We start from the raw sequence: 26,282 nt of genomic DNA, 5'->3' as shown, positions 1-26,282 counted from the left end.
CCTGCAAGCAGCGACCGAGGATCATTTCGTGGTTCAAAGACTGGCGCCCTGGCTGGTGCCTATCCCTGAGCTTGAAAAAGCACTCACGAAGCTTCATTGAAAAAAGAAGAGGTTGCGGTTACGCCATACAATAGATTTTTCCAGACAAGAACAGTTTCAGAAAGTGCCTCGACAGCACGGATGATGACGCTATCTGCGACAATGAAGGGGCCTCAAACGATAGCTGCAGTGACTGCAGCAACGAGCGTATTCAAAATTAAGTTATGATTCCTAACGAGACCTGAGCACTGCCTTGCGTTGTTAGTGTGGGTAATATAGAAAGTATTTGTTTTTTTCTGAGAGGAGGAAATATACGGAGGCGGATAATATGCGCAAAATTATGGCACTTAAGGGGAGATGCAGGGTTGGGATATAGACGTTTCGACTAAAATTTTTAAAGGGACCATGAAATGATTTTAAAATCAAATTTCATCCACCGCACGTCGTAAAAGGTGTGAAAAGAAACACAAAAACACATAAATAGGGAGCCAAAAAAATTATTTGCTATGGAACTTTTAAAAGAAAACTGGACTCTTTAGCGCCTTCTTTCCTTCACCTTTTCACTACGATGCATCCGCGGAAACGGGGCACGTCAGCCGAATCCACGTCGCCTATTGGGTAAGAGCCTACCTCACCAGCACCGCGATCGTAAACAATAAATAGCCAGCGAATGTTTCCTAAAAGTTTTGTTAAATAATATTCAGATCCACATTTTGTAGCATAATTAGAGATGTGTGGCGAAAATTGCCAAATTTGATAATGCTGAGAGCCAAGCGCCATCTATCGCGCGGTAAACGAAGCAACTACTGCGCGTGCGCAGTAGGGCAGAGCCGAGTTCAGTTACTTGGTTCGCGACGGCCGACGAACGTTCATTTCCTTTGATTTCCCTCCTCTCAAAACTCGGACTGACTGAACGTTTATTTTTCTACGTGTTCTTCTCGCACGTGCAGACTTCAAGCAGCAAGAAAAAAAGTACTTAAAACAGACCACAACGAACAAGAACGCTGGCCACGAATCCACCGACTCTGACGAAGCGAGCTGCTCAGAATATAGGCCTAGCAGGCACTCCGACTCGGCGCAGCGTTGCTTCGTCGCAAGACTGCCTGCCTACGACCGGCTGGCGTGCTGAATGGAATATGCCCGCGCTACCTTTGTGGACCCTTCCCGCATTATAGTTTGATCGCTGACCTCAATTTTAGGTTAAGAGGTGAGGTCAATCTCTTCCCCTTGTTTTCCGAGGCAGTGTTGACGAAAACTCGTCGAAAAGGGACTCTCGTCGATTCTATCTTGTTTTGTGTGATATAGAGCTATAATAAACGCCGTATGGATTACCTTCGTAACACGGTATGTACACTTTCTTATTGGTATGCCATTTTTATTCTGACAGACTGCACGTCACTGTCGAGCTATAACAGTTCGTGGGAGGTATGTGCAATGCCGGTCCAACCTTTCTTTGCCGAGTGTCACATCAGTATCGAGTTGCAATCGTAAAAGATCGGTCCTGAAGCGCTTACCAACAGCACGAATACAGCACTTCCATCAAAAGCGCGCGTCCGCTCCGAGTGTGAACAGGTATTTACGTGGCTCTTGCTGACACTCGTAGTTCAAACGTATCTTTTTTAACGTCGGCTCGCTCCTGCATCTCCGAGGCCGCGAAAAACGCCGTGGCAATTTGTTTCCATCTACCTCGCTTTGCAAACGACTGACACGGGCCGCCTTTTACCAACAATGACAGTTGGGTTGACTTCTGGAGTCTTCACCGGAAGACTGGGAAGACTCGCTGCACTTAGGCGCCGATTCAGAAAATACGTCGGTGACATCAGCGCAGTAAAACCTACCGGCGCACCCCAACTCGTCGCCGCTAACGCTCCCATTCTCCTACTGCCGAGAGAACTTCCGGTTCCGGAAACAGCGTACGTCACTGCTTATTTTGCGGTCAGTTGGAGAGAAAGAAAAAGTCGATATTTCATTAATTTTTTGTGTAGAAGTTAATAAACCGAGACGAAAACGGATGCCTGTTCGGGATTCAGTGAACACTGACGGTTTAATGTAAAAGTTATCTGGAAAAAGTAAAAAGGTCATTTCATGGTCCCTTTAATGTTTGTTTCTCAATGTTTTTTTTTTTTTTAATCTGTATATCTTTTAGTTTCATATACAAAAAGAACTGTTAAAAAGTTTGGCCCAGAAGTTAAGCAAAAAATTTCATGAGCCATTCCACTCAGTGAAGGTAAAAGACCCACGAAGCTGTTTAGCACACAACACAGACGTGACACAGAATTTGTCTCACGTCTGTGTTCAGAAAACTAGACACGCGCGACAGGACTGCCATTCAGCGGAAAGTAGACGCGTGCAACGGGACTGCCACCCCGGGAGAACGGAAGGAAACTAGGCACACAGGCGCTTGGAACGACGACAAAGAGAGGGCGGTGCAAGTTTTTGTTGACGCATATGAAAAATCCACGAAACCCTAGCCATAAACAGCTTTGCTGTAAAAAGAGCTCGAGCTTATTACCGCAACTCACGAAAATACGGAAGTTGGTCATTTCCGTAGACTCCTTCCATAGTTTCGTGCTTCTGTTAAAAATAATAATAAAAACATTTTCCCATCTCCCGATGAGGCCCCGAGCGGCCTTTTAAAACCATGTAACCTAAATGCAGCACTGCCATTGGCTTCCGTCCTGACGCACCATGCTGTGAATCTAGCACATTGATTCCGGTCGCATTGCTTGTACGTCGTCTCAAACAAAAACTAAGTTTTCTGTTCACCTATTGAGTTTTTCACGGTGAGTGGCGTCGAGAAATGCAACTTTCGACTCCAGAAGAGCTCGTCACTGTGCTCATACAAGAAAAAGCAGAAGCAAAAGCACTGAAGCGCGACGAATGCAACAGACCTGTGAAACCACCACTTTAGCAGAATGGCGACAAGCCTTCAAGCTCTTCCAGCACCGCGAATGCCGAGCAATGGAGCACTTCGGAGCTCACCAGCAACGTGTTGGACATCGTGAGTGCTTCGGAAAAGAAGCTGATGACATTTCTCAATAATGACATCGTTAAAAAGAGAAGCGACAGAAACACCGTTATCTGCGAAATCGAAACTTTGACGCGACTTGTGAGCGGCGCGACATGTGACAAGCGCAAACTCGCTGTTGTGGAAGTAGAGAACAAATGCAAGGTCCACTCCTTACATTTTTGCTGGAGCTCAAGAGCACAAACGCTTAATTCCCTTCCGAAGTTCTTTTGGCTACATACACGTGCAATCGTGCTGCTGCCGCCAGCCGGGAAATATGCGACCCTGAACAATGCAGTGCAAGCACCCGCGACAGCTTTGCGGACAACAAAAAGGCAGTGCTCGCAGCACGCACAATTGGCATCGGTCATGATTGTGATGGCGTAACCTATACTGCTGGAGAGTTCTATCCTGGACGTCCAGAAATAGGCGTTCGGGACTATATCATTCCCAAGTTTCATGTGGTTTGAGTGAGGAGCTTGGTGTCTTGCATAAAAGTAAACTTTGAAACACATTTTTCTCAATAGTTTTTGCCTGTTCTACAGTTTGTGCACACAATTCTTTCCTTTTACAGTTGTCAAATCACAATGAAATTTTACACAGCGGTTTGTGAAGGTGTACAGAGTGTCCAAATCTTGTTAGTTACAAGATATATACAACCATGCTTTTTTTTTATACAGAACAAAAAATTCCTGTTTCAAAATACTGACACAAATAGAAGCTATTCACACTCTGTAGTTCATGGGGAACCAACCTGAATATTTAAGCTCCTCCATCTTTATAATTATAAGCAAAAATTGTCTGCACAAGACGGGTGTTTTTTATACGTGTCATGATGCAGCCCAGATACTGAACTGGAGCAGCTATCAGAAAATGGATTGTACAAATGAAAAGAGGAGCCAATTTCTACAAACTATGCTAATTTCGGCCCGCTAACCTCAGTATTAAAAAGAAAGTATGCCCAAGGAGCGCCCTCTCTTAAAGGGGCAGTGCAACAATTTTAACGCTGAGAGAATTGGCAGTTTGCATTTTTTATATTGTTTATGCAAGCCCAAGTGACCAAAAACGCGTCGCCTTTCCCTGAAAAACTGCTATTCTGCTGCGTAATCGCAAAGCAAACAACAAATTATTTGCTGATCTGCAGCCGCCTGTCGCAGTTACGGGAACTAAAATGACAGCGTCTCTGGGGGATACGTGGAAGTCAACAAAACCTGTCCCCTTCCGCTGCTACACTTGCCGTCAGCCCCGTGGCGGACCGTCCTTTCTGTCAATTGCTCGCAGCGACCTTCGACGATACTAATCCTTTAGAAGTCGACAATCGTGGAGAAAGCTGCTGGGGTCCCTGAAGAGAGGGCCCAAGGGGAAACCATGTGATCCCCTGAGAGTATGTCACTCGAAAGATGACATGAAAAGTTGAGAGGCACTTTGACCTTCGATTTGTTTAATTTTTTTTAAAAATAAGAACTAGCACTTGCAAGAAAATATGGTTATCTGCTTTTCGTTCCATAGGTGACGCAGATTAGTTTCTGCAGTTAATAGGCCAAAGTCTGAAAATTGTTGCACCACCCCTTTAAACGGATACTTCAACAAAAGTATGAAATATCCCCGTCGTGTTCAGAAATATGCTAAATTTGATTCCACAATATCCATAAATGACAATCGCACATTTGTGCATTGAGCCTGATGGCTGTATTTTTCATTATAAACGGCCCACTCTGGAAAGCGCTTGGAGAGCAGCCAGTGGAGAGTATGTCATATCTGGCACAATCGTCACATAGTTTGTCTCAAGATGAGCAAAACTGCGGCAAGACTAACATACTCAGGATGCCCTAGCCGTTCCAGTCACCGAAGCGGTTGAAGCACGCCTGCGATCGGGCCACCACAATTAACCACAAAGCTGCTTTTGTGTGAACTCTGAGTGACAGGGTAATCTTCTATAATCTTTTAGAGGGAGAATAGCGATGTTTGGGACACACAAAAGGGAGTCTCGTTGAAAGAGGAGTTCGCTGAAGTCGCCAATGGTCGCACGCAGGGCGAATGACCAAGAAGCTTCTTTGTGGCAACACAATTTCAAAGAGAAAAGCGGGTGTTTGTTTCAGTCTCTCCGTCGCAAAAACTAGACGACGGGAGTTGTAAGGTCTGCATTGTTGGCATAGTCAACAATGTGATCCCCAGGATTTCACCATCAAGCTTTGCAATCTCTGAGGTAACAATATCTAAATGCGGCTCACACAGTGGACACAATCGTGACAATCGAAGCCCCGACACGCATTCGTGTAGTGGCTTGTGTACAATGGCTGCAATGATGGGAATAGCCAAACTTTAAATAGCTGTGCAAAGATTTTAACGTTGAAAGAATTGACATCCTCTGCTTTTGATATTGTTCACCTTGTCACAAATGACAGAAAACACACCTCCTTTTATCGAAATGTTGCGATTCTGCCGCGTAATAGCAGGCAAAACTTAGAATATTCCCCGACCTGCAGCCGCAAGCGGCGGACATGAGAAACACGCGGCGTGACGTCAATGGGGAATGTTGTAGAGAGATAGCAAGTTGTGCGAATACCTGCTCGATAAAAGGTAACTTTTCTATAAATCTTGTCGTTCCAACATATATATAAATGCGTCAAAAATCTGGTATCATCGACAAAACTTTTATTATACGGAGTTTTAGTGGCGCCATCTATCCTAGGTCCACAAAACCGTCAGCTCTCTGTGCTACCGCGAACAGCTGCCAGAAGCCGGAGGGGGAGGGGGACAGGGCCGGACAAGTATGGCCGGACCCGGATGAGACTTTCCTCCTTTCACCATATTGTTGGCGTGGCGCCCGCCAACACATGGTCACGCGGTCGCGAACGGATGAGTTCTCGCTGCTTACTGATGGCTCTAAAGAGAGAATTTTACCGGAACCCCGCGCATACCCCATCAACGTCAATGCGCACATGACCCGGAAGACGACGTACGAGTTGAGGGGCAGCAAAAACCTGGATCTTTTTCATTTTTTTAAATAAAAACTAGGGTATCCAGGCAAAATCTGTTTTCTGTAGTTCACTTCAGAAGTGTCAGGCATCAACTTCCACAATTATTTAAGCAAAGCCCTGAAATTGTTGCACAGCTCCTTTAAGAATGTATGGAACACAGGTGTGCCTTGTGCTTTGCCGACCCCAGCATGCGGCTACGACAGACGTTGGCAACATATAATCAGCTTCAGATAATATGAGTGCCTGTTCTGGCAGCGAGTTGAGGACTGAACGCCACTAATTTTATTCAAATTTTTTTTGTGACTGCCCATTGTCTGTCGGAAAAAAATACAGCTTTTGCCTGTCTCATAGCTTATGAATGTCGAGGAATAATCCTAAAAGATGTTCACTGAAAGTACAAAAATTGTTATATAACCCCTATAGTATACCTATTATTAATTTTCTTTAATTTTTGAGAGCTAGGAAATTTCTTGGAGATCTCTAGAGCCTTGCACAGATAAGTTTGATCATCTGCATTCAATCCGCATCCGCAGACTTTGTATCCGCATTCGAACCGCATACGCAATGTTCTTAAATTATTGTATCCGCATCCGTAGACTGCGTTCCCATACGAACTGCATTTGCGAAATTCGGAACCGCATTTGACCTGCAATACGTGATTTCATTTTACATTATAAAATCAAACATGAATATTGAAAAAAACAAAAAGGAAAAAGAAAAACACCTAGATGGTATTTTATAAGCCGTCTGTTTGCTTTGGTACAAAGAACTTGTCGTGTCGGAATACGGTGAAAGTCATTTCATCGTATTCTGTTTTATAGTATTTATATTATAATCAATCATCCTTCCAGAGACCTCCGCACCGCTGGGAAGATGATCGCAGTTATGAGATTGTCTTGGGAGTCTGTGACGCTCTGTCCAAAAGATGCGCTCAAGAGGAAATAATTTTTTACAGCGGAGCTGTTAACGGCTAGTTTCCCCAGGATCGTGTCCCCCGCAAAGAAATGTCGACACAAAACTTTGGTTGCCGCCGTCGCTCATACATATGGCGGTAGCTGTCCAGAATGTTGTGTTTGCTGGTTGTCCGCTTGCCGCCGTCGCTCATAGATGGCGTAACCTTTCGAGCCTTTCCACTCTGGCTTGCTGACTTGCGGCCGGCCATTACTTCATTCCCACCATAGTACAGCTTCGCTGGTCTTCCTTCTTCACCAAAGTGGAAAGGCTAAGTTTCTTTTCTTTTTTGCTTTGTAAAATTTATTTTAAGCAGACACATGCTTTATAAACATAAAAAGTGAACAAAGAACATTGCCTCAATTTATTTAGGCCAAACAATAAAAAAAAAAAGTGGGAGAGGAAAGGCGGTAACTACCGCAGCAAAGTACTTGTATACACGTGGAAAGGCTGAAGTCACCACTGGGAAAATATCACAACACTCAATAATGGCAGCACCTCCAATCAGTTTCAAACACGAGCCCTCAACTGCATGCTCGGAACCACATACTTGAAAAAAACCTGCCAACTGTCAAAAAGAAAAAAAAAAAGAAAAAAACCTTCAGCCTTTCTACTCTGGTGAAGAAGGAAGACTAGCGAAGCTGTACTATGGTCAGACGACCTCAAGGACGACCTCAAGGACGACGTCTAAGGACGACCTCAAGGACGACGCCTAAGGACGACATCTAGGAAGGCGTCTAGGACGACCTCAAGGACAATGTCTAGGACGACCTCAAAAACAACTACTAGGACGATTTCGAAGACATCTAGGATGACCTCAAGGACGACTTCTGGGACGTCCTCAAGGACGGCTTCTAGGATGACCTCGAGAACGACATCTAGGATGACGCCTAGAAAAATCCAGCCTTTCCACTCTGGTGAAAACCAGAGTGGAAAGGCTGGAAAGGTTGTCGCCATCAATGAGCAAGGCCGGCAAGCCGATTGTCTGGTTGCCGCCGTCGCTCATAAATGGCGGTACCTGTCCAGAGTTTTGTGTTAACATTTCTCTGCGGGGGACACGATCCTGGGGTAACTAGCTCCATTAACAGCTCTGCTGTAAAAAAAGAAGGGAAAACACACGCAATGTTTTACTTGTTGAGGTTGCTGTATGAAAGAAACAGTATAGTCAGCATGGGTGGATTCAAACTAGTTTGCCTCTCATTAAGACCTGCTAATAAGAAGTCTCCTTCCGCTAGAGCATATGATGCTAAGGTGGCATGCTCGAACTGCACTACAGAAGTGAGGTATGGAAACTTGTGCTGGCGCAAGTTTCTGTATCACTCACCTATTCACTGTACACCCTGCGGTCGCGCATGTTTATGGCCCGCCTCGACAAAATTGTAGATCCGGACCGGCAGATGTTTGCATCCGATCCGCATCCGCAGCCCCTAGCATCCGCAACTGATCCGCAATCCGCCAAATCTCATTAATTTTTATCCGCTTCCACCAGTTGACTGTGGATATGTGCGGATGATCCGCGGGTAACCAGCGGATATGCAGGGCTCTAGAGATCTCCATCTGCTGCAACCCCTAATATGGCCATACCCTACAGCTTGGGACTGCACTAAATAAGCAGCCTTTTCCAATCTTTCGCTTCATTTCTGTTCAACGCATAGGTTTCGTCAACACACCCGTTCATGGTAAGAAATTGGCTGCCATTCTGTCATCCTGGGCAAGTACCGAGTCCGCCTCGTGGTAAGAGCCCCCCTTTTCCACAGCCTGTCACATCCAGTCACTGATTTTAGTGGGCCACTTAATACGAGAAACTTTATTTTTAGAGAACCATTCAAACAATGGCTAGTGGAAAGAAGTTTGGTTGTATAAGTAGTGTTATCTTGTGCGGAATTCTCACTGAGATGGCCTGCGGCCACAATCATCGGACCCGATCTCGAGCTTGAACGTCCGAGTGCCCCGCAAACTTTGATGCAGGGCTCATGTCCAATCCTTTGGTGACGTGTGCCCAAAGCTGCCTTTCTCGGCCGCCAGCCATGCTGACTAGCAGCCGACCACTTCACTTCCCAATCCCCACGGCAGGGAACGGGAAGTGAAGTGCCTCACGATTATGGAACATTGTGGAGACGTCCAACACTGAGGGAACCACAATAATTCTCATTGTTACATCTTCAAGCAAGGCAAATAAGTGGATCACAGTAAATGCTCGAACCCCTGATGTGTTCTAACATTTGTAAAAAATTACCGGTAAAGACAGTCCCACACATACCTAAGGGTTCTTCCTTCTCAACCTTGGTAGAGGTGCACAGGTTTTCCGGGGCCAGGCCTCCCTTGCTGTCAGGAGTGCTCTTGCCCTTGGGTTTGCGTTTGCGTGTCTGGATGCTCTCCTTCCGCATGGCCAAAGGCCTGTTAATCTGGGGGGTGGGGAGACAAAACTTCTTTGAGTAACAGCACACACATGCACTGGAGTCCACTCTCGTGCCAAAGTGGGCATCGTGCCTCAAATAAATATAAATGATGTGGCATCAACAAGTCTCTTAATATTCATGTTGACCAAGTCCAAAGTGACAAAAAAATGTGCATATTGGCCTGTTAGACGTTTGTGTTGTCACATTAAGGAAACAGTTGGACAACTTTGTCCAACAACACGAGGTACAGATGTTTCCGGTGGCCCTGTCACATGGAGGCAACAGCAACTCTCGGGAAACCTGCTCTTGTCACTTTGCCATCTTGCTCTCCCACAGCCGAAGAACCCATCACACTGCGCTGACGGTGCAGCGAACACGGGAGCACTTCGCTTGTTTGCTTACCTTTGTTCGTATGCATCGCGGTGCAGCTAGATATATGCTTCTGCAAAGTGCTATATTCTGTTTTACCTCGCAATGAACCGCAGCAGGTGCTACGAGCCCTACAAGCCTATCCAGTGCTGTGATTGCATTACGCAACTATGCACCCCTCGCGTAGCTCCGCCCTTCCCTAAGTCATGTAACACTCGCACGACATTGGATTGGATTCAATAGCTCGTAGTGTGTTCTGTTGTAAAGTGAAACAAAGCATGGTGCATTCGAAGGGCCAAGAATTACCACGTAATTACCAGAATTATCAGTGACGATGGTTAGAGTCATCAACATGACGAGTTTTTTTCCACTCCTTACTTTATTGGGGAGCTTATCACTTGCTGACGAAGCACCTAGGCTACAGGCCTGCATGGGCTGGTATGTGAGAGACTGGCCTGGCCCAGCCCACTGTTACTTTAGACCTGGCCAGCCTGTGGCCCGTTGTCCATCTCCGACAGCTGGCCCAGCCCGACACTAATTCGCCGGTACCAAGCCGAGTTTACGCAGAATGGCAGGCTCACCTGTCACCGCTACACATGTTAATTACAGTGTACAGTATACTCGATAGTCAGCATATTTTTATTGCCACCCATACTTAGCTCATAACTAAGATTTAGTGTTTTAGAATAAATACAATAAAATCCGAGAAACACTCGCCAATAAAATTTCTATCAATTCAAATTTATCCTAAAAGCTAAAAATTTCAACGTCGCAATTACGAGAAAAACAAAACAAAAAAACACTGTATTTTACAAATAAGCTTGGTCAGAAGCAGTGGTCCTGAGCAGAGGCCTCTCTAGTTTCCTTCAATATCTCGAGCTACGACAAAAGGGGGTTCACCGTTTATCTCGTCGAGTTTTGTGCAGGACAATGGGTCATGGCAATTTTGGATCACGACAAAATCTGCTGTTCTAGTTTTCAGTTTGCAGTTTTTAAAAAAGGCGGAGTGGTGTTTTTACAACAAGGAAAGCTACGATCACAGGAGGGAGGCGGAAGCTAAAGGTTCTGTCTCACCACCCTACTCCATGCAGCCGCAGGGTGGAGCAGTGGAATGGGAAGGGAAAACGAGCTTACCAGAGAATATGCAAAGGATTTCAGGGATTTCTATACGCTGTTTCATACTTAGTGTGCAACGCTGTCAAAGCTACTGGCGCCAGCATGGGGCTTGATCTCATTGATCATTTGCACGCATTCTCGCGCAAACAAAACCATAGATGAAGCCACGCGCTCGCACCAGTAGCCTTGACAGCGTTGCACGCTAAGTATGAAACAAAGTGTAAGTATCGACGTTAATTAAAGCAACATTTGTTTTCAAGTTTTGCTGTGGGACAGTTAGTATTACCAATGACAAGGGCACGGATGCCCAATTCAGCTGAAGAAATATCATTCGACATAGTTGGGTTCATATGAATTTAGCACAGGTTTGCGTCCGGATAATATTTACTTTTATATTGAATTTTTAAAAATTGCGCACACAACAAAATTAGTTTCAGAATTTCGGAGAATCGTAAATCAATCACAAATAAACTCCGATAGGCTTCCGAATATGTTTTAAAATATAGCTCCAAAAAACACTTTTTGAATTTCACGAGAAATAAACTCTGATAAAACGGAACCCTACTCGTAACTGAGTAGGCAATAAATGTTGACAGAAAAGTCTAAGCATGCTCTTTGACGTATGCTCCTTGACATGCCCTTTGAACTCGGATACATTAGCTTATAAGAACACTATATTTTATTTTTAGTGAGAATGAATATGAATATGGGATGCCTACTTATGCGTAACAAAGCATGAAGTTTACTGAGGCAAAGAAACACATATTAAGACATTTAAAAAAGCATTGCAAAATGCCGTTGAAAAAAGAGAGACTTAACGCAAAATAAATAACACAAAAATGCACCTAAAGAGTTGGCACCAAGACCCTCAGTAAGATCGGCAGTCGGACAGTTACAAATAATACAGGGCTTTAAAAAGATATATATATACACACACTCTCGTAAAAATAGACAAAAAATATCTCCATGACTTGGCAAACGTTTGTAGTTGCACAGTAGCACGACAGTTTTTATAGGTTCTTGAGTAAAAATAGAGTATTATTTACTGTATCTGGCTTTAGATGGGTTATTCGTTCATGGTTAAGGTGGCCAGCAGTGCTGAAGTTCCTCTCATTGGAAACACTCGTGGCAGGCATACAAAGTTCGGTAGCTGCTTTGCGAGTCGAGATAGTCCTGGAAACTCACTCTGCTGGCACTTCCAAAAAGGCCCAAGCTCACTCTCACTGATATCTGGAAAGACAGCTTTCAAATATCGCCAAAGCTCACCAGATTTCTTCAGTACCTGCAGTTGATTGCCGCATTTCTTTCCATTCAATACAGCCACCTAACGTCGTCTTTGTTTGCTTCGCCTCTTGGGTCTCCGAGAGCTCTGCATCTCGACTCACGCTAGAGAATTTGATTGCAGTTGTTGCCTGACATCCTGCAGGACTTCATGCCGATCACTCTCCGAAAGCATGCAAAGCTGACGAAACTGGGTTCAAAGAAACATAGAAATCATGTGAATGTCATGAGCTCTAAACTTTGCTTCGAGGTACCCTGCAGCATGCTTCTTGATCCACGAGAGCTCACAGTCATGACTTGATGCGTTCAAGTGCCTCTTCAGCTTGTACAAGTGCAACACAAACAAAGGCCGTGTTGACTTGGCCTCCCTTTCCATCGCATCGATGGCATCCGAGTGGCTGAAAAAAATCAATCAGCAACCTCATATCAATTTTGCTGATTTCTTCCATCAAGGGACTACCTTGTTTGTCCAGCACTGCTTTGAAGCTTTCGTACTGGTCATGGACCAATTTCAGCGTCACTAGCTTCGAAATTCCACCTCGTCTGAATGTCTTGGTTGTCTGCCTTTTGCAAGTGATTCAGAAGGTCCGCTTGTTTTAAAAAGGTCACGACCACCTTGGTCCTTTTAATCAGTTCCCTCTGGATTGGCACTTTATTTATTATAAACCCAGGTTTGAACATGAGGCGAAGCACCACATTCAACGAGGGAGCTGTGCTGCTTCTAGCGCATTAACAATGTTGGCGCCTCGGTCTGTCACGAACGTGATGTTTTTCAGCAGTTCCCCAGCAAGGTCACCCTTTACGAATTCGGTCTATAGTTCTTTCCTGATGCTTTTGCCGGTCTTTCCTTTTCGGCAGGAAATTCACAGGTGGACAGGACCTCACTCTAAACGTTCCAGTAACCATCGATGTAGTAAGGTGTCAGCATGGTACAAGCAACTTTCCTGAAGTCCTCAGTTCACATGTCAGTGGTTGCCACACCTGCTTTTCACTCGCTGCAAGTTCCACTTATGGCCTCATTGCCTCTCAGAGACTGTATGCGACTTTGGCCACATGTTTTCAAATAGTTGTTGCATCGAGGAGGATAGGCACGACGTCAACATTCCCGTGATTGGCACCAAGTTTGATTAGTGCCCGACACACAGTCTTGCAGCCGCTGTTAATGAGAAATCCTTGGCACACATCGCACCGGATGAATCCATGTGGTTCTGACGATAATGCATCCACCACTATAAAAAAATGTCTTCTGCACATTGCTCTTCCTACTGGTTTTGCCCGAAAGGCCCGAGAGCTTTAGCAAACCGGATGATAACTGCTTTTTCAGCTCCGAGTCTCTTTTTGAAGCTTGCGCCTTGCACCTGCATGCTTCTGAGTTGCTGTAGCGAGAATGCAACCGTCTCAGGCTCTTGAACATGAGAATACCAACAGACAAACTTCAAAAAATACTTGTGCAGAGCTTAATGTCTACGGATGTTGCGAGCCTTTCCCCCTATAGTTTGCAGCGACCAGCTCCGCTACTGGCATATCAGTTGATACATCGGCTTCCAAATGGGATTTCTTTTCTTCTCCCAGCTTCCTTGCATGCCACACTAGTGTTTCTACCCGAAAGTAAGCAATACATGTACCAGCCTGTGCACAGGTGGGTTAGTTAATGTATAGCAAATTGAGCTAAAGATGCTGGTAGGGAAATGCAGAACAAATGCAAAACATCTTGTTTCATGTTCGCCATCTGTTTGCCAAACGTTACTAGGTCAAGGTGTTCCACACATCTTTTTTTTTCTGCTGCTGTTCTTAGTTAAACGATGCTGTAAGCCTAGCCTCCTATGACTGGGCTCTATAATGCAACACCGCTTCCTAATTAAAAAGAACCAAAAAAAAAGTGGCCTCCCTTCTTGACTATATGGTGACAAAATCCACCATAAAAAACTAAAAAGTGCAAGCAAAAGTAAACAAAATCATGTGCAGAAGCTGCAAAAGAAGCAAAACATTACCACTGATTCGTAAAAAAAAAAAAAAAAAAAATGTTTGGCGAAAGAGCACTCTTGTGAGAACAACCTTGAGGCAAGTGGCATCTTTTTATCCTCATTGTCAATGCGCACACTTGCGGGTACAGATGGAGCAAGCCTGCAAAGGTGAGCATGATATAATCCTGTATGTGCGCATGCTTAAAGGGGCCCTGCAATCATATTTAAGCGTCTACCTTTTTTGCGGTTTCCTCGTATCTTGGGGTTCGGGCAAGCCAGTGGGCACGGAGAGAGTAACTAAATATCAGCACTCCTTGGCATGCACCAACGCGCTGCAGAGAAGTGACACCCGCGGAGCAGACACCGCTGTCGCGCGAGTCGCGCAGTGCTTTGTGCTCCGAAAAGGATGGTGAGGCTTTACCAGCACTACATCCAGAGTTTGGTGCAACTAAACTATACTTTCTTTTAGTTTCGGTGCGAGCGCAGCCGAAGCTACAAGCGCGCGCATGGAGCCCGTAACAGTAACCGCACTGCACGAGCCCACGCGCGAGTCAGGAATGCACAGAGCATCGGGCTCGCGCTAGATTTGACTTCGCTGGTAGCTAGCGCACGGGAACAGGGCGGGCCAACATTGAAAACATCCACATGCTCGGCCTCTTTTTTTTTTTTTAATAGGCTGCTCAGTGGGATGGTTCTTTGCTTAGCCTCTGCGGCTTTGGTCTCAGATGTTGCTAATGTTGTTCCTTTCAATGATGATGATGATGATGATAATGCGCCCTCGCAGTTTTGGTTTGCGTAACAGTTGCGGCGTGGAAAATACCGCGGTACCGCCACGCGCTCTGATAAGACTTCAATTTTTATTTTTTATTGCTAAATCTCATCTCGGCGCAGGCATAGCGCAATTCTTCGGTAAAATGACAATTTGGCGCTATATGTAGCAGGATTGCGTCCTTGGCGCAATTTGGCGCAATTGGCGCAGCACTTCCGTCAACTTAACGTACGGAAACAAGAAATGACTTGTCGACATACCCGCCACCAAGCGGTGGAAAAGGCGGAGCATACTAGAAAGGTGTAGTGGGATCAGGCACCGACGAGCGGCGAGGGTAGAAAGATCCCGGATGTATGCGGCGGCGCTGCGGTCGTATACGGACTCGAGGATCCGACCGGTCCCGAATGTTCCGAAGGCCTTTGACGAGTAGGTTTGGCTTGCGGTTTGGCCGTTTGGCGGTATGGCAGCGCAAAGTGGCTCCCGTTCTGAACTAATCTTTACCCTGTGTTTGCTGTCGTTTGTGGCCAATGAAATATCATGCCGAATTAATGTTTAGTCGCGCAGCAAATGCAATGTGAGCCGCCTTGGCTGCCCGCTTCATACAGCCGATCCAGAGCATGCTTTAGTGGTGCCTTCTCGAGCCGTCGACACGGAGTGCGGCAGCTGTGAGCGCTCACTGAGCTCACTACCCCTCTTCTAGTTCACAGCCACTCAAGCAACCAAGGACGTCAAGAAGGAGGTTATTTTTTGCTTGTTTTTGTAATTTTAATTTGCCTATAACTTTTAAAGTAAAGCGAAATTCAAGAAGAGAAAAGTTTCATTAAGTTGCTACGCTCGGTGCACTCAGGTTCGGTGCAAATTAAAAACCAGTAAAAAAAAGTCCTTGCACGGACCCTTTAATGGGGAGAAGCGCTTCCTCTACGGTGGTGGTGGTGGCGCTGCAGCAACAAAAATTGCCACCATGCCACTGGTGATGTACAGGGTGAAACAAGGAGACGCCAGGCTCTTTAAATCGACCGGAAAATTCGGTTTCTTAACCTATCGCGCTACGACTTTGTGCAGTGTTGCCCACAGATGGTGCATATTTTTTTGTAAAATTTGCAAGGAGCGAACTTACCTGAGGAAAAAGTAAAGAAAGAAAAAGGCTTAGCTCCTATGGAAACGCAGCAACGCCACCGGTCTTCAAACAACACGGCGCCGTTTCGCACGGGAGACAAGAGATGGCGCAAGCGGTCACAACGCCAACTGCCGCCAACGAACGAGCAGACGACGCCGAGAGCCGGTGTATTTAGCAGACAAGGAACTGCAGTTCCTTGTTGTTACCGTGCCTGTTTTGCGACTGCCGTTGCCTGCGGAACGCGCGCCGCTTTTGAGTCGAAAAGATTGTCTGCTGAAGACGCTGGCTCTCGGCGCCGTCTGCTCGTTCGTTGGCGGCGTTCGTTACGCCATCTCTTGTGTCCCGTGCGAAACGGCACCGTGCTCTTTGAAGACCGGTGGCGTCGCTGCGTTTCCATAGGAGCTAAGCCTTTTTCTTTCTTTACTTTTTCCTCAGGTAAGTTCGCTCTTTGCAAATTTTACCAAAAAAAAGCACCATCTGTGGGCAATGCTGCAAAAAGTTGTAGCACGATAGGTTAAGAAACCGAATTTTACGGTCGATTTAAAGAGCCTGGCGTCTCCTTGTTTCACCCTGTAGAAGAGCATCGACACAAGCACCCCAAACCATCCTTTTTTCTTTTTTTGCTCATCACTCTTCCTGTTCCCTTAAAACACAGTTGCACACAACTTGTGCTCACAAAAAAAAAAAAAACACTTTCAGCCTTTCTGTTTTGGTAAAGAAGGAAGAGCAGCGGAGCTACAGCTTCTGTTCTCGGCGGTGGCTTTCCAGGTGAGCGATCTGCTCTTCTTTTGCAAGGAAATCTGAAGCGCTCGATGCAGTAGAACTTAAGGCGATAGCGGCCTCGCGGCGGTTGCGGAATCATTTGTGCTGCTGCACACATCGCCGCTCGTTCCGTTCCCGCTCTTCTTCCTCCGAAGAAATGTTGCCACCATCAATGAGCGACCGCAGCAACCAGTTGTCTGGTTGCCAAGGCTGGAAAAGTTGCCGTGATCTATGAGCGATGGCGGCAAGCAGACAAGTGGCAAACACAAAACTCTGGACAGCTAGCGCCGTCTATAAGTGACGGCGGCAACCAGAGTGTTGTGTCGACATTTGTTTGGTACCGGACACGATCCTGGAGAAACTAACCTTTAACAACTCCGCCATAAAAAAAAAAAGAAAAAAAGGACGTGTCAGTTTTGTTTGGTTGGCACTACAACAATCAAAGCATGCACTTAAACTAGAATTTTGACATCATCAGAGCGAGATGGAGCAAAGACACAGATTGAACACGAGCGCTGCATCCACATTTGGCTGGGCCTCATGTCCAATCAACTCGTCAAAGGACGCATGGCATCGGGCCCGGGTCCAATCGCCGAGTTGTTGCCATCCAACTGCGGTGACGTTTCACGGAGGGAGGGGACGACGTTTGCGGGCTTTGATTATTCTACGGGGTCTGGCTCTCTTCAGCCCACATTCTAGGTTTCAATACAAGACCTAGGCCTGGCTAGGCTCAGCCTGGCCTAGGCCCCTTGTGATTGGAACAGTGAAGCCCGATCCCGGCCCATGGCTCACAAGCTGGCCGTATTTGTGCGGACCTCTGCCCTGCGCGCAAGTCGCTCATCCTCCACGTAGTAGCAGGAAAACTTTGTATCAAGAGCTAAGCACAAAATGCTAGGCAGCAACGGGGTCCCCCCCACATTTCCACCTCCATTACGTCTGCCTTTTTAAAACTGAAATGGTTCCCCCCCCCTGCTATAGTCAAGTGTCGTTGCGAATGAGGATTTCCAACCAATCTGACGTCAGAACTGCAACTGTTTCTCCATGAGGTGTGAAAGTCTTAACTCTTACCTCCACCTTCCGTTATTCGATTATATTTCCCCCTCGTAGCATGCTGTCACAATCTCTATCGACCCATTTGCCTTCTAGTCATTGCTTCTGACTAAAGCAGTCTGTGAACAGTTAATGACTCTCGAAACTGGGTGTAACAACTTAAAACGGAACCTCCCGGAAGCCTCAAAGTCACGGTCGACGTTTTGCGAAGGAACTTAGCCCAAAAGAAGTCCCTTAGGGAAACGTCAGCCACAGTTCTTCCTCGAGGCTATAGAGTTTGTACGCAGCAGAGGATGGACTCACATTATGCAGTTTGAAGTAGAGCCCGCAGGCGTTGCAGACGGGTTCACCCTCATTGTTCCTCCGCCACAGCGTGGTGGTGGTGGTGCCGCAGTTCGAACAGCACAACCCGACTCGACGGGAAACGCTCGGTTGTTGCTGGGAAAAGCACGATGACATAAGGTCAGCTGGGACAACCTGCACATTGGAACACTGCACTGTTAGACAATACATACCGCATCGACAGTCTCATTAACAGCTGCGTGTCCATAAGCACGGCAATAACAGATGAGCTGCTTGTTATAAGGAAGACTTACAACAAAACTGGGGGGAAACTCAATAGTTACGGGTTTCTGGTTACCATGCCTTCCCGTATCTAAGAAAGCCTTATTTCTCATCAAACGCAGGAAAAAACAAAAAGACATTGCCATTTATGGCAGGAGGGCAGCAAGTGCAATGGCATCCATAAGGATGTTAGAATATGGGCTATGTACAGGGATTCTGTCATGCATAGCATACTGTGGAGGTTCAAATGGACCCCCACAGACCATTTGGACCATATTTAGGTCCGAATGGGATTTGTGGTTCCATCACTCGCAGCCATTTTTCCATAAATGGCAAAGATTCGCTTCTGCATGCTCTGCAGGAGAAAAAGTAAGCAGAGTTTGTTCACAATGACGTCATACTAGATCTGGGAAAATGGGGTGTTAGGTAAATAAGGTGTTTCTAGGTGTGAATAAGATTGTCCTACAACTTTCATTTCTTCGCTATCTCAATTAAAGCAACACTGAAGACAATTTCAATCTTTTGGTAATTATTGTGTTCCACTACAGTTCAATACACTTATAATACCACATATAACGATGCACTGCTTATAACAATCAGTTTCTAGAGTTTCTAAGCTGGAAATGACCAGTTTCTAGTCCAGATACGATAATCGGTTGGGGCATTATTTTTACTTGTTTTTTCCCAAAGGCTTTGGTCGGAGCGGTGTCCTCGCAGACCCAAGCCATAAAAAATATTTCAATGTCCATTTCTGTGTTTTTTTTAGAATCCGCCTTCTCTAGGTCTTTTTCTTCGAATTACACCCTGTATTTGGCACATTTCAGCCTCAGTTGCTCTAGTGCCATTAAAACCGAATTACCTACGTATCTATCTATCTACGATAATCGGTTATAACGAATGAATTTTCAAGATCTTTTATTACTGTAATAAATGAATTGCACATTATTGTAAAAAAAAAAAAAATATTTAACTAGGGAATTCATTAAAAAAAGTTTAGACAGGCGTTGTTTGTCAAAAAGAAGCTATCAGATATGAAAATGCCAAGGGGAACAAGGTTTTTAGATAATTCTCTCCCTCCTCACTCGTTAAATGATTTTACAACAACCACTGGACTGTGATGTTCCACTACAGCAGTCGCTGCAGTGGAACATTCTCTGGTCGCTGAGAGTGTTTGCCGGTGTGGGCTTCCACCGTGGCTGCAAGTGAGAGTGGAGCACTTCCCAAAGCAGCAGATTCATGCCTTGCCTTCGTCGGAATTCAACCTGAGCAATCCTTTTCTTCGCCTTACTATTTCGACTGAGTCGCCATGACTGATAGTCAAGGGCACAGCACTTACTGGATCCGTTTCAATGATTTCTCATGCTGTGGAAGCTGTCTCAAATGCATAACTGTAAAAGCAGCTTTAGGAAGCTACCACTGTCAATGGCACACTTTAATTTCACTTCAGTGTTCCTTTAATGACCCAGACATTTAAAGGCACTGCAGGAAAGAAGCTATCGTTTTCAGTCACAGCCTGACATTAAATTGTCAATGGTGTTTACCCACTGACTACTTTTCTTAACATGCAGCTGGGGTCATACAAATGGTATTGAGCAACATAGTTACAAAGGTTAGGAAAGAATGCAAACAGAACAGTAAAAGAATGATTGTTGCAAAGCACCATATATAAAAAAAAAGTATGCATTGTAAGGAAGTGACAAGCCTGAAGAAGTATAAAAAGAGCAAACAATTTAATTGCCATCTTATGTATTCTGCTCTGCTTTGTGGTTGTAAAATGACTCTTTGAACATTGAAACAAATAAGCTTGCCCTCCCTTACACGAATGATAAGGTTTCAAATATCAAAAGGTTATTGGTAGTAATAGTAATGACAGTCTATTATAGCAAACATTATGAGACTGATGTCAAAATTGTAGCTTGGGAATTTTTTGAAGGCAAGCCAACAAGTCCCAACTTTGTCGAGGAATACAAACAAATGTCTACATGAACAGGTTGTTTGTGAAATATTGGTCTAACTTGCTAAGGACCCTTAGAACTACACCACAATTTCTCTGTAAAGGTCAGGTGCTGAGAAAGCGCCCGTAAGACAGACTTCTCTGTCCTCCCAAGAAATGGTGCCAGATGCAACTATTCAAAAAGCCCCCCTTAGCTGATAAAAAGGTACACAGTTTTTTGGTGCCTCAACATGTCCGTTTTGACGAGATAACATCTCGTCAAAATTCGTCTGAGAGGGTTAGGATTACCTGTAGTTGGTGACAGGTTACGAATTCAGCCACAGATACACCTCAAAGAGATTGGCAACCCCTCGCCCACCAATCGCTAGCGCTTATCTCCTTGTCATCACTAATGTCATGGCTTAACGGACAAATTTCCTTTTTTGGTAAAGCAGTGTGCACCGTTGGCGATATCGAGGGACACTGGGTTCTCGCGGTGATTTTCTTGTATTTTAGCTACCCGCGTTTACGTCAGAAAGTCGCGCTGGTACCTACTTTTGCCCAAAGTAGTTTCTGTAGAATGAGGTGAAAATCTAACTGTGGTGTTGTTGTCGATGCATTCAATCTACCCGCTTGGTTGAATGAATAGGCTCAGCTATCGTCGAGACTAGTCTCGACTCTCGACATGCCTTTTTGGCGCCGATAGCTTCTTTGTGGCTTTGGAGGTCACCCCCTGAGTCGAGTTCCAAAACTGTTTCTTTGCAGCGGCTTCCATGAGGCGACATTAAAATGCTGTGGCACGAGATGGTTGAGTGACACCACCGCTATGCTGCCTTACTGGACTGTATCTCCTTCTTTGCTGGGCTTTAAGAAATAGAGGATGCCTCGAAGTGATGCTTTCGAAGTAGTATCATCCACCCGTCAAACGTGGCACTATTGCCAAGTCTCGTCGTTGCAATCAGTTGTTTGATAAGTGGGTAAGCACTATCAATTGTCTAGTCCTACCTCTATCTTGCATGAAGGAGTCGAGGGTTAAAGCTACAAGTGTGCCCTGCCATCACCCTCGACGAAACAAGAAGAAGAAGAAGTTTGGAAATTCTTCCAATCTTCTTCTTCATAAAGTGCATAGTTTCACTACAATGCCGTCCCACTCGATCTGTGGCGAGCTTCGCCCCTTCTGCTCGCGCCTGAAACCAATACTGACAATCTTGCCACGTTATGCAGCAGACGACACGCCATTTTCTCAAAAGGTGGGGCGGGAGCATTACGCCTGTGGGTGAAGCACGCACCGAATTCTTGACCTGTCACCAACTATAGAAAGTTAAAACTGGATGAGGAAGTCAAGAAACAAAATCAGTGCACCGACCCGACCCAAGCAAGGAGCGTGCTGCAGCTCACCATTCTCCGTTGTGGTTTCACGATGGGTCTGGTGGAGCCATTCATCTTGTGGTAGAGCCCACACGCGTTGCACAGGTAGTGGCCGGTGCCATCCCTGCGCCACAAGGGCGTGGAGATGGCGCCACAGTTGACGCATTCTCTGGCTTCACCGAACCCAGCATACTCCGGCGAGTCTGCAGGCCCCGTGCAGAGAACATTCCCCCCCAAGAGACACTTAGACCTCAAACCGAAATTTAGGTTTACGAGCAACAGTTGTTCGTTGCAAAGACGGCAATTGATCAAACTATTAAATTACTTGCAGAACACAGAACTTGCGTAATTACCGGTAAGATGAGAAGTTTGGTTCGTCCCTCGCATGAGCAAGCTGGCTGCCAGTGTTTTGACTGTGTGCCAAGTCCAGGCACAGCCAGTACATTGGGAAAGCCTGTATGCTCACACTGGGGACCGGTCAAGTATATGGCACGCTTACTGCTCCCTGGCATGTCAGCATGTAAATCTGTAGGTTAATTACTTAGTGAAACGTGAAACCCCAGTTAGAATCTGCTTACAAGAAAATAACAGTACCGGAAGCTTTATTTTAAATACATTTCAAATATAACTAGTTTTAAAAGTCATGGACCGAAAGCCCAGTATTTTCAAGTTAAAAGCCTTCCTCAACAGCTGCGTGCAGGTAGGGTGAAGTGTACAGAAGGGACTTCTTCCCTCTCCCCTTGAGAAACAAACAGCACAGTAAAGCTATTTTCCAATCGGGCATAAAGGAGACTAAAGCAATTGTATTCTGCATAATTAGGTATAATAGTAGGTACACAACTGCATTTTAGGTACAGAGAGCTTCAAATATGCCAGAAAATGTGACATTCCTCAGACATATTAAAGGGACCAATGTAGGCACCATTAAATAATACGATGCCGCTGGAAAGAGGATTGGTGTAACGGTTAGATTAAGAGAATCATTGCAACATGGCAAATTTTGTATAATCATGCCCCATCAACAGTCAATCAATGCAAAATTGGAAATAAGAAAATTCCTTGGCAGATTACCCAGGCTAAAAAAAAAAAAGGAAACAAACACAGCATAAAAGACAACAGCTTCAGCGGCTGTGACCAACAGTGAATTCACATGCTACATGAGACACAAGGAGTTTAAAAAGTAAGGTACTCAACACCGTGCCAGAAATGTAAAGTCAATGCTTCATGAACCATAACTGAATAACAGTTAAAAACACCTTGTACAGGGACTAACTGTTGAAACATACCTCAGAAAATTACCATTTAGATGGCACAAATAACCAAACTGCTAGTATTTGTACAACTCACTGTGATCAAACCAAAAACAAAAAAGAATACACAAGCAGAAACAACTCGAAAACTTGTATAACAATGATGAAATTTTGGTATAGGGTCTTTGTACTGACATCAGTTTATGTAGTTTTTAAACGCACTACCCAGCAGCATGTTCCTGCTCCAGTGGTGTTCCCCACGGCCCTTTTGGACACCGACTATCCAACTTTTGAAGCGCCAGCTCGTCCTAAGCTTGAATAAAGACGGGACAAATAGAGTACCAGTCGATGCTCTTTTATATTTTCGACTACTCTGGCTGGCGCAGTATATAAGAACGCAAAAGAACTCGAGTGATTCGTAAAACACTCCCTCTACTCGCAGAAAGACATGGCTAAAAATCACCAACATTGATAATGCAGAATTTGAGCCAGAAGTGACAACAAATACAAGGACCCTATACTCCAAGTTGCAACCACGAGTGCTGTGTTGATAAGAATGGCTACTATCAATCGAAACCAAAGTATGACCATTTCAATTGGCACTGATATTGAAACATGAATAATAAAACACAGATCAAATATGGTAGCATCAACATTTGAAATTGCATTGGCAGACACGGCACTTCGTTTCAAAGACAATTCATGCACAATGCACTGAGATCTAGACAAAAAAGTGCACTGACAGCATAAGTGTTTGCTTAGCAAAATTATTCATGGACAAATATGAAAGACCATTTGTAATCAGTGTCCTAATTAATGGCAATCACTGATAAATAAAACAAGTTTACACCACATATACACAATGTCAATACAGAAAGGCACTTTTTCCAGGCATGTAGCCAGGGGGGTGGCCCATGGGGCCTGGGCCCCCCCTGAAATATTCTATTTTGCTGGGGCCTCCTCTCCCCCTCCTCCTCATAAAGCATTTTGTCATGGGCGGCGGCCCCGGCCCGGCCCCCCCCCCCCCCCCCCCCCCCCCCCCGAAACAAAATCCTGGCTACCCGCCTGACTTTTTCTATGTATAGAAGACAATCTAATGAGCGAAGCCATTTGAAGGCTTAGGGAGAAATATGCTGTATATTTTTCCTAAAGTACATTGCATAAGTACACATAGAAAGATATGGCTATGTGACATGTGGAGCACTTTTCAAAATCTGCGAGGCCTAGGAAGGCTTGTCCTGCCGTTGATGTTCATTTGTTCCCGATATCTTTGGCATGAGCTCTTGGAAGTTCGAACTTCGCATCTTTGGTGATCCTGGAATGCACACCAATTATTAAGAGTCATACAAGGTTTTTAAAATTTTACCTCAAACACTACTTCTTTTGTTCGTGAAAGATCTGAAATAAAGAAAAACAAAAGCCAAACTCTGACGCAAAATTAAAAAAAAAAAAAGAGGAACAAAAGTGCTACACACAAAAAATTAAAAAATAAATAAAAATAAAACAAATATTAGGTATACGCCGGACCCGCCAGAAAATCGGTAATGCAAAACCAAGCTAAATGACAACGGAGTAGAAGGGAACAGCGACATAAAAATTCATACCGCCGTCCAACTTCAAAAACATAATACAAACAAAAATGATGTCTAGACGATCTCCGATTAAACGAAGATTCATTCACATTGGAGCCGAAAGATTAGGTGCCCGCGCTGACCGATAAATATAAACGGAAAGTTCAAGGTTACAGCTCGCTACGATATCAGAACAAAAAACAAAAAAACAAAATAAAAATCCTAAAAACCCTTTCGAGAGGTCGATTAGATAAACTGCACTTACTTGCGTCGTCCACGGCACATAGTCCCCCAAGGTCCCAAAAGATCGCCCCCACGAAGCGATCAAAAGGGGCAAAGGGGCCCTCCCAACCGAAATTCGATCCACCTTGGTGCAATATAAGGGCACAGGTGATGAGATCCCAGTATCGATAAGGCAGAGCTACCAAATTGAAACACGCCCAAGACATAACTAGCCCCAGCCAACAGACAAGAGAGCGGTCACGCAACGCAAACTCCGACCGCGAACTTACCAACGTCCGTTGGCGAGCTTCGGCAACGCCGCGGTGACAAACAGATGCCAGGTGTAAACAGAGAGTATTGTCGCCATTGAAGAACGGGGATGAAACAGAAACTTTCGAAATTGCGGGACATGGACGATGTCGCCGACTGACCCAATTTTGCTTCGAAGTTCTCCACAAAAATCGACGCTGTGGCACCGATTTAACTACGCTGCTCGCTCTACAATAGGTGTATCGGCAAAACATCTGCGAAGAACAATAGGTTCAATTCAACCTAGGTCACCGCGGTTGCACAACGCAGAAAAACGCAATTAACTCAGGCTGAGGTAAGAGAGCCACCGAGGAGCATAATCTACCTTTGACAAACCAGCAAGGGCAAAAATAAACAAACGTAGCATTCCGGCCACTAGCAACAAAGCCGAGATTGGCAAGTTGTTTTCTTGTGTGTTTTCGTTTTGAAGGCTTACAATAGCCCCCGGAATTCTAAGCGTAAGGGTAGCTTTGGAAGAGGAACGCCCATGCGTAAAGATACTCTGGTTGTTCGCGATCAATTCATGAACAAATCTAGGAGATAAAAACGGCTAGAAAAACGTCGAATCGGAGAGAATAGGCCATCAACAAACAATAACATACTTGGTTCGAGGGGGCCGCCATTGCGTAAATCAACCACTTCCTCTTTTGGCGAACACGTAACAGCTGGCGCCACTAGCAAGTCAAAATAACTAACAACTAAATAAAAAAAAAGATTAAAAAATGTTTACAAACAGTTTGTAACAACGTGTAATTAAACAATTTCAATTAAAAATTTATATTATTTATAAAACATTAGCGTTTTATAACGAATAGACTAGTTAAATAAAACGGATAGATACACGAGCATAACTCAACCTTTAAAAATTGTACAGCAGCTTGCGCCATCTATCCATCTCTTGACAAAGCAGGGGTTGGGAGGAGGTTAGTCGTGCCATCTAGGAGACGTCCTCCCAGTTGATCGCCTCTATACTAGCGCGCGATATTTAAACGCCCCCCCCCCCCCCCCCCCCCATATAAATTCGTACTGTGATGAATGCTCGCTACTGCAACCGGCCTGATCAAAACCACCTGTATGTAGACTAATCCCCCCTATGTGTAGTTACTTCGTTTCACCATATGTGAGAGTGTGAAGCTACGTTGCGAGTCGGTGGCACCAATCAGGCAGTGATATGAACGCAACTTCATGCTGTTTGTCGTCTTTCTCTGCCTGTGCTATATTTTCGTAACCCAATCAATCATAACAAAAGCATCGCGTTAC

The 26,282-nt window shown here is 45.1% G+C and overlaps 1 protein-coding gene across 3 annotated transcripts in view; it reads right to left on the bottom strand.

Annotated features, from left to right (window-relative positions):
- Positions 1–25,661, bottom strand: part of LOC8039707 (GATA-binding factor A) — a 32,032-nt gene extending 6,371 nt beyond the window's left edge. Inside the window, exons 1-4 of one of the 3 annotated variants that reach the window (XM_040504518.2) lie at positions 24,757–25,661; positions 21,701–24,235; positions 18,109–18,282; positions 9,239–9,383 (exon numbers count right to left, since the gene is read on the bottom strand). In XM_040504518.2, the coding sequence (XP_040360452.1) occupies positions 9,239–9,383; positions 18,109–18,282; positions 21,701–21,745 (364 nt within the window). In that variant the 5' untranslated portion in view covers positions 21,746–24,235; positions 24,757–25,661. Of the gene's footprint in view, positions 1–9,238; positions 9,384–18,108; positions 18,283–21,700 lie in introns of all 3 variants that reach the window. The other 2 variants (XM_040504517.2, XM_040220365.3) reach the window with 2 other exon arrangements.
- Positions 25,662–26,282: the final 621 nt, after the last annotated feature.

Source organism: Ixodes scapularis, unplaced genomic scaffold (assembly GCF_016920785.2).
Source record: "Ixodes scapularis isolate PalLabHiFi unplaced genomic scaffold, ASM1692078v2 PGA_scaffold2__306_contigs__length_199485367, whole genome shotgun sequence".
NCBI classification, from domain to species: domain Eukaryota; kingdom Metazoa; phylum Arthropoda; class Arachnida; order Ixodida; family Ixodidae; genus Ixodes; species Ixodes scapularis.
This window is presented reverse-complemented; position numbering and strand designations above follow the sequence as displayed.